Below are 8,309 nucleotides of genomic sequence, written 5' to 3'. Positions count from 1 at the left end.
GAAAAGGAAATGGCTTCAAGTGACATCTCTACCCCATTCATACCTGCCATAAGGAGAAGAGGATGGTGAACCTTAAGGATGAAGGCTTGGCTTGCAAGGTTGCTAGCAAACAGCAGCTATGGGGAGCTCTACAGTGGGGTGCAGCCCCAGCAAGACATCCCACACCCTGTGTCTATAGAACAGCTGAAGTCAGGACCCAAGAGGAAGCGGAGCACAAGCATGGGAATTGCTGTAGTTTATTTGGGATCAGCTCCCCTCTGTCCATGGAGCCAGCACCCAGGGAGGCTGGTTGCAAGGTGCATGGTGCTTTCTGTCAATCTGTTGGGGATTTTCTGCCTTTGAGGCAGTGGTCCTTGGGACCGGTATCTCTGGGTTCATACCATGCAGGACGTGTGGTTGTAGTGCCCACAGCACTGTGTCAGGCATGGCAGGCTCTCTGCCACGCTGGCCCAGATTCCCGTAAAGGAGAGCGTCCCATTCTCGAGCACCGTGCTGGCAGGAGAGACGCAGAGTCAGGGCAAGAGCTGCCCTGCCAACCCCACACCAAAAGTGATGGTTCAAATGCCCGTGCACCTCAGTCCCCAGGCAGGATGGCACAGATTCAGACCCTTCCTGTCTCCCTGCTACACACCCACCTCGCAAACAGCTGCTTGCAGCACGTGTATATGGCATAGTTGGTAGAGGTGAAGTTGGCGGTGCTAAGGATGGTCACACAATTGCCCATCTCTGTTGGCACATAGAGGAGGCCTAGGAGACAAGGCCTCCTGGTTGGGGCTCTGAGGGACTGGGCACTTCAATCCCTTACCTGACAGTGCCATCCCTGCACTGTGCTTGCGGGTCCCACACACCACATCCCTCCCACCAGTTGCAGCAGTGATGCCAAGGAGCTCCTCCCAAAGCTTTAACAGCCACCCTCAAAACATCCCAGTTGCAGCCCAGATGAGGGTAAGAAACCCCAGCAGAGCTATGGGATCTGGGGGGCCCTGATGGAGAGCAGAGCGTTTGAAAGCCCTGACAGAGCCATAGGGAGGGCAGCCAGCCTTTCCCATCCCTGCAGCAGCACTTACAGGTGTGTTCAGCTCTTTGCCCAGCCCTGTCTCCTCCCAGTGGCAGTGGGCAGGGACCTACCTGCCAGGCAGGAGTTGAGCATGGAGACACAGATGCCCGTGAGTAAGGCTCGCAGCACAATAGAGGCCAGCTCACTCTTGCGGTGAGGAACCATGGAGGCTGTAGGGACAAAGCAGAGGCTGGGGCAAGACAGATCCTTTGGCTCTGCCTGGGAGTAGGGACAGATGAGACAAGTCCCAAGTCCCCAGGTGGCCCTGCCATATACTGCTCTGCCCTCAGAGCCCTCTGGAGCCTCTGTTCTATGCCCCATGGCTCAGTTAGTGAGTGTGTGGGATGTACAGTTGACTTTCACCATGGATGCGGTACAAAATCACCCACATCACCTTGTGCAAGCCCCATTTCTTACCTGCATGCTAATAAGAGACTGAACACTGAGGCCTGAAGGCAGCTCCCACTCCTTAGGTCCCTCTGCCCCACACCCAGGTACCCAGGATGTTGGTTACACTCACTCAGGCCTCCCAGCATGATCCCAATGGAGCTTAGGTTGGCAAATCCACAGAGTGCAAAGGTGGTGATGCTCTCAGCACGCTCCTGGAGGGCACAAAGGCAGGGGATGGTCATCTTGGCCCCACAGCAGCCCCACAGCACCATTTTGTAGTTCCCAACACAGACAGCTGAGATGGAGACAAGTCCCATCACAATCCTTTCTCCTTCAGCTTTTATAGAAGCGAGAGACAGGTGAGGGGCAGCTTGCCAATGAGAGAAGATGCACTGGCAGCAGGCAGAGGCCCTAGAGCATCACAGTCTGGCCCTCCGGAGGGCAGGACCAGTGGGACATGGTTTCACTGTCACCTTCAGAATAACCCCACACCTAGCACTGATGTCCAAATCTAGATGGCCACAGGTGCCCCCTGCATCCCCAGAATAATGATACCCCCCCCTTGCTGCCTAGCACCCAGCCTGGCCAGGTTCCGTGCCCCATTTCAGTTCCATCCCTGCCCTATACCCAGCAAGGTGGTGATTGCCCTCACAGATATCCACTGTTTCCTGCCCCCGCTCCACTCCTCCAGGCCAGACAGCCGGTTCTTCTTGTACGTGGCTAGCTGCTGGTATGCCACAAACTCGTTCAGGAAGATCTTCATCCCCAGCAGCTCTGCCACCAGCGGTGAGTCTGCCCAATCTGCCCCCATGAGAAAGGCCACAGGCATGAGGACGTAGGAGCAGATCATCTAGGAAGAGCATCCCAGGAGGGAACAGCTGAACCTCTGTAGAGCCCCTGGCTTGGGCACCTACTGCCAGGGATGTAATCAGGCAGTGGGTAGAGATGGAGATGGGTGGGGAACTTGGGGGTACCTGGAAGGAGAAGTCTTTGATTTCCACCATCTCCCCGAACCAGCACAAGGCAGCATTGATGAACTCCAGCACAGCCAAGAAAGCGATGAGGTTGGCTGCAATGTTGGCCACGAGTCCTATGGAGGCGGCAGCCCCATTGCTGGCAGCTTCCAGGATGTTCCGCTCTTCCCTGGGAGGAAAGAAACCCTGACAGGATCACATTGGCTGTCTCACTCTGCAGACCACACGACAGGGTCTCCAAAATTTGTGCCACCTGCAGTGCCCAAACTGCACCCACAGCTGCCCCTTGCCATCCCTCTGCTCCCACTCACCCACTGCTGATGCAAACGCTTTCTTTGCCCTTGAACTTGGACTCTTCCACTTCAGGGTAGACCAGTTTGGACATGGCAAGGGCACAGGGTGCAGCCATCACAGATGCTGCAATCAGCGATGCTGCATCTATCTGCAACAAGCAGACTGTGGGCTCAGACTCTGTATGAGGCTGCCCAAGCACGTGGCCAGCAACGCTTGGAGCAACTCAGTGTGCTCTGCTCACTCGGAGTGGAAAGGTGTGCCTGTTTTTCCCATCTTAGCCACTGAGGATGTGGAGGGTAGCTCATCTGGATGGAGACATTGCTAGAGCCACAGCAGCCGCAGACATTAATCTCTCTTTTGTTTGACTTCACCTTAATGATCCTTGCCCCCTCCTTATCCCTTTTATCAGTATCAGAGCAAGAACATTGCTGACTTCTTCCCAGTGATGACCAGCTGAACTCCCAGTGTATCACAGCCACAGCCTTGTTACCCCGCCCCTGCCCTCTGCACCTCAGTTTGTCTTTTCTCTGTCCTTTCACCCTTGGCTCCCTGTTTAAGGAGACTAATTAATGTTTAAATAGCAGGAGTTCAGCCAGCAGGTTGAGGCCACATCTGGGTATCACAGTTCTGAAACAGCGAGGAACTGGTGAGAGCATCACTGGGGGCTCAGGCAAGGGGGTGGACCAGAGACCCCACCCCAAAGGGCCCTTCCAGGCTACATTATTCCATGATGCAGTGAGATTTGCCCTGATTGCTGCGGAAGGACTCTGGGGTTTTGGCCAGGCCAGCATGAGGGCATCTCATTTATGGAAGGAGACTCACAGTGGGGTTTCTTACCCCACATGCTCAGGGCAGTTCTGGCATGCTAGGACCCTTGAGCAGGGAAAATGAAGCATATAGCTGCTTGTGTTCTCACCCCAAAGGATATGTAGGCTCCCATCACACTGCCTGCAATGGTGGAGAAGCCACCAGCCATCACGGCATGAATCTCAGAATGGGTCATGTCTGCAAGGTATGGGCGGATGAGCAGCGGGGCTTCAGTCTGTGAGAAAGAAAAGCCTCTGCTGACACCATGCAGGGCTGTGGGTCTCCTAGGAAGGGAGGAGAATACCCTTTTTCTGCTATCAGGAGCTGTTTAGGAGTTGGATCGCCTGCCACAAGCCTTACCTGTCCCACAAAGATGTTCCCTGCCACACTCAGCGTCTCAGTAGGGGTGGTGCCCAATGAGACCTGGAGGAGCCAGGAGATCTGGGGGAACACAAAGCCACTGTGTTCACAAGGACACTGATCCCATGAGGCCAGCCACTCCAGCCTGCCCTTGCCAAGCTGCACAGAGGTGATGTCCAGGAGTGCCCACAGACCAGGGAGTATCATCAGTCCCAGGTTTGGGTAAGAAAGAAGAGGTTGTGTCTATTTGTCTCTTCAGTGAGACAAATCAGCCCAAATTAGTACCACCCCAATTTTCTTGAGACATCTTTCAGCTTTCTATAGGAGCTGCAGTAACCAGCAGGTCCTTCTCCTTTCCACCACCATCAAAAAAGCTAGGCCTTACCTTGAGGATGAGCCACTGCATGACACCAAGGTAATAGAGGATGGACATCACGCAGCTGAAGAAAACGATGATGGGCAGACTCTGTAGACAGGGCGTTGGGGTGTGAGATTAAAGGGGTGTTGAGCAGCACATCTGAAGTACACTTAGGCATGGTGTGATGTTGCACAGCCACCCCACACTATTGGGGTGCCACAACACTATAGAGGAACTGGGACCAGTGCAAATTCCCCATGGCATGCAAGAGGCCCATGGGTGCACACAAAGCATCCTTGAGCTGGTCAGACTCTGGCTAAGGCCAGAAGAAAAACCAGACTCTATCTCTCCTTCCCAATACCCCATTCCACAAACTGACCTGAAATGCAAAGACATCTTCAATGAGTGTATTCCCAAAAACGAAGCCAGAGCCAGCTTTGGTATAGCCCAGGAAGACCTGCAAATGGTGATGTTACATGGTAGGAGGGAGATCTCCATGAGCTCTTGTCCCAATATCTCTTTTACCTAGCAGTGGACTGCCCCTTCACCCCACAGCTCCCTCGCCCCAGCAGATAAACCTAAGCTGGGAATACTTGGTATGGTGTCTCTGAGTAATGGGGCACTGCTGCAGCTCCTGCAAGGGATACCACACCAAGGGGCCTGGGCTGTGCTAGAAAACCAGAAGAGGTGGCTTTTCTCTAGTGTCATACAAGGGGGCGGCAGCTCCTCCAGCCTGTACCACCCTCAGCTTTTCTTACTGGTCTCAGGACCTACATGGAGGACTGAAGCATGGGATGGGGTGAGCAGGAACAGTACCTGGATCTGGTCACCCAGCCACTGGAAAGCTTGGATGCCAGGGGTTGTTCGAAGGATGAAGAGTCCAATTAAAAATTCCAAGCCAAGACCCCAGAAAACAGCTCTCCAGGACACCTGGGGACCAAGAGCAGAATGGTGACTGAGGTGTTAGCAGAGCCTTCAGACTTACCTCTCTGGATTTCTGCCCATTCAGTGTCTCTTGGGTGATGGTCATGCTAATAAAATGTCACAGAGACTCACAAACATGGGTTGGCAATAAGGGAGGAAGACAAGTTGGTGGGAGTAAGGAAACTGCTGATGAAATGGAGGAGAAGAGCACAAAGACCTTCTGGTCATTTGACTGGTAGTACAGATCCCTTACTGCGTGCTCACCAACCCTTCGGAGGAAAGGGCTGGAGAGGTTGTCCAAAACATTGGAAAAGGTTGGACTGAAAGCCATTGGGACTTCAGTCACTTCTGCCCAACCCATCAGGATGTTCCTTAGCTCACAGGCACCTGAAGCACAGACATGGGTATGGGTATGAGAGCTGTGGTAGAAAATAGGACAGAGGTAACATGGGGAGCCCCAGGTTGAGCAGTGGGAAGGAGAGGAGCAGGGTGGCATTGGGGCTGCAGCACCCAGCTCTGCTCCCCAAGCTGTGTCCAGATCTGCCCTGGGAGCTTCTACTTCCCGTGGAATTCTCCTCTGCCACCTCCTATGAGGGGAGCAACGGCCAAGCCACACCTGAAAAACGTACTGCGCTGTGGTGCTTGGAGAAGGCAAACAGGAAGAGCACCAAAACGCAGAAGCCAGCTAAGGAGATGAGCTGCTCTGGATTCTTGGCCGTGTCCAAAGCCAGCCACGTCACCAGGCCTCCCAGGAGGAGCACATACAGCAGCCTGCAAAGAAACTCCCAAACTGTCACAGAGAGGCAGTCCCCACGGGGAGCAGCTCAGAGAGAGCAGGAGTTGACTGTGTGGAAGATGCCCTGCCTCGTCCCTGCTCACCACTTCAGCCATGGCCAGGACTTCTGCAAATATTTCCAAAGGGGGCTGAGGAGCATCAACACCTTCGCCCCACAGTACTTCTTGAAAAGGCTCCAGCACACGAAGAAGATGACCACAGCAGTGATAATGACCAAGGCGAGGGCTCGCTGGAAGTTGAGCCAACACGCCGCAATGAAGTAGCACAGGTAGGCTGGGGAAGGCATGCAGGGGGTCAGAAACACCAGGATCATGAGATCATGGATTCACAACACTAACTGGGGACAACAACGAGGTATGCTTCTTCCAAACATCCTTCCTTGGCCACCCTAGAGCTCTCCTTTGTGTGTGGGATGAGGAGGAAGCAGACTGTGGGGCTGATGAGATGCCTTCATGCGGGCAGCAATGCCTGGATGCTGCATGGGCAGCCAAAGGGTGTGGAGGTGGTGGAAAGTCCTCACCTGCTCCAATGAGCCCCCAGAAGACCCTTCGCAATGCCTTGGCATGAGCCTTGCAGAAGCTCTTTGCCTTGGAGGCTGGCTGCAGGGCCTTCCTGAGGAGAGTGGACAAAGAGGTGTAGGTAGATCCTGCAGATTAGCCCGATTTTGAGCTTGCTATGACCATTGGAGATATTTCTGTGCACGCATCTCCAGGGATTACCTTACCTGCAGTATGAAGCAACTCTCCCATTCCCTTCTCCTCCCTTCTTCTCATTCCCACCATGTGGACCGTCACGTTCCTCACAGAGCTCCTCCTCACCCTGGAAAGCATCATTAGCCAGAGCGCCCAAAGCAGCTCCTGTGCCCCAATGGGGAGTGAATGGGGAGGTTTACCAGGGAGCTGAAAGCAGGGTTGTCTATGCCCTTCTCGAGGTTGTCCAGGGTTATCTGGTTTCCTTCCATCTCTAGACGTGCCATTGCTTCACTGTGCTAGAGACACAGCATGGCGAGTGACCCACCGTCTGGGGAGATAGAGCCTGGGTCAGTGCCAGAGGGAAAAATGTCTGCCCCTAGTTTTTGGTCTGGGGTCTCTGGAGAGAACAGCCTTTGCAGGAGGGATTCAGAGCAGCTCCTATGCCAGCAAATTGAGTGGCCATCCTGTAGGGCCCTCCAGCTGCAGGGCTGGGTGTGCTGGCCCACTGTTTCCCTGCCATCCGGGAGGGTCTTTGCTCTCCCCTGCTTCCCAAGGACTACAGGAAAGTGTCAGACCCCAGAGATGAGGAGAGCCAGCACCCCTCCTCCAGGGCAGAGCCCTTTACAAAAATTTTATACAAACTAAAATTGGCCACTTCCCTCGCCAAGAGCTCCCAGTGAAACCAAGTGCTCTTTAGTCAAGAATAAGGAAGAAAGTCTTTTCACGCTAGTGACAGGAACAGGGCAGGAGGAACATGTAGGAATAAACAGAGATTTGCATTGGGACGGTCTTAAAGGAGGATCGTGCTGGGAGAACTGGTCCAGCAAAGCAAGAAAAAACAGTGTTAGCGAAGTGCAGAGCACCTGGAGCACAGGTTGGGACACCTGTGCCTGGAGAAGGATGGGAGAAGAGCAGAGCAGCCGCAGGGAAAGCAATGGATGACCGCGGGAAGACAGAGGGGAGCATGAAGGGTCCTCACGTGGGGACAGAGAACGAGGCAGAGAGGCCAGGGCCACCCTCGCTTTGTTGCAGTAAGGGTCCACTGCGGGCAGCAGAGCCCCTCGAGCACTCCCAGGACTCGGGACCCCAGAACAACATCCACTACCCAGGAGCCCCCTGGACACCCCCAGCGTCCCACCACCAAACTGGTGGCACTCCCCCAGCCCCCGAGCGCGGCCACTCGCTGCCCCCTCGCCCCCCACGTCTCGTCCCCGCACTCACAGTCCGTCCCGCAGCGCCCGACCCGGACCCGCAGTTATCCATTAACCGCTCGGTCCAAAGAGCTGTGCCCGGAGCCCGGCCCTGGAGCACCCGCAGCAGCACGGCAGGGATCCTCCCGCCCCGCTAAAATAAAAAAAAACACAAAACAAAAAACACTGCAAGAAGAAATAAAGCTGGGGAAACGCCGCAGCGGTGCAAAACCGTACAACGCAAAGGGACGTGGTGGTGCAAAGCTGCACCGCGCAGATGGATGCGGGACGGACGCGAGCGAAGCCAGGCACCATTTGTTTAGCGGGAGCGCAACGAGCAGCGCTGTGCCGGTGCCCGGAGGTCTCGCACCACGCTGCCGCAGCACGGCTGGGTTTGGCCACGCGCTGCCGGACGCACGGAGCCGTGAGGGCCGTCCGCCCGCAGGCCGGGCCGGGGGCACCGCGCC

At 55.1% G+C, this 8,309-nt stretch overlaps 1 protein-coding gene across 3 annotated transcripts; it reads right to left on the bottom strand.

Moving 5' to 3' along the window:
* Window positions 1-218: 218 nt before the first annotated feature.
* LOC100550554 (sodium/nucleoside cotransporter 1) lies at window positions 219-8,245 on the bottom strand. 3 transcript variants are annotated; one of them, XM_031555237.1, is made up of 18 exons: window positions 7,874-8,245; window positions 6,853-6,980; window positions 6,685-6,779; window positions 6,481-6,572; window positions 6,044-6,233; window positions 5,794-5,935; window positions 5,057-5,170; window positions 4,620-4,697; window positions 4,268-4,348; window positions 3,883-3,963; window positions 3,632-3,757; window positions 2,733-2,863; window positions 2,422-2,590; window positions 2,100-2,297; window positions 1,578-1,659; window positions 1,129-1,227; window positions 636-747; window positions 219-492 (listed from the first exon to the last, which is right to left on the bottom strand). In XM_031555237.1, exons 2-18 carry the CDS (start codon window positions 6,934-6,936, stop codon window positions 375-377), a joined length of 1,992 nt encoding a protein of 663 aa, XP_031411097.1. In that variant the 5' UTR covers window positions 6,937-6,980; window positions 7,874-8,245; the 3' UTR covers window positions 219-374. The 3 variants fall into 3 exon arrangements, with proteins under 3 accessions (XP_031411097.1, XP_019474882.1, XP_019474883.1); XM_019619337.2 differs by lacking the exon at window positions 636-747 and having other exon boundaries at window positions 7,874-7,996; XM_019619338.2 differs by lacking the exon at window positions 2,100-2,297 and having other exon boundaries at window positions 7,874-7,996.
* Window positions 8,246-8,309: the final 64 nt, after the last annotated feature.

Source organism: Meleagris gallopavo, chromosome 12 (genome assembly GCF_000146605.3).
Source record: "Meleagris gallopavo isolate NT-WF06-2002-E0010 breed Aviagen turkey brand Nicholas breeding stock chromosome 12, Turkey_5.1, whole genome shotgun sequence".
NCBI classification, from domain to species: Eukaryota; Metazoa; Chordata; class Aves; order Galliformes; family Phasianidae; genus Meleagris; species Meleagris gallopavo.
Note: the sequence above shows the minus strand (reverse complement) of the source record. Positions and strands in the feature narration are given on the sequence as shown.

Bases quoted from the DNA above. Each gene is read 5' to 3' on its own strand.
- LOC100550554 (XM_031555237.1), bottom strand. From the start codon at position 6,936: ATGGCACGTCTAGAGATGGAAGGAAACCAGATAACCCTGGACAACCTC. The intron at 3,964-4,267 runs GTAAGGCCTAGC...GTGTTCCCCCAG, and splicing joins TGCAGTGGCTCATCCTCAAG to ATCTCCTGGCTCCTCCAGGT. The intron at 748-1,128 runs GTAGGTCCCTGC...CTTGTCTCCTAG, and splicing joins GCTCAACTCCTGCCTGGCAG to GCCTCCTCTATGTGCCAACA.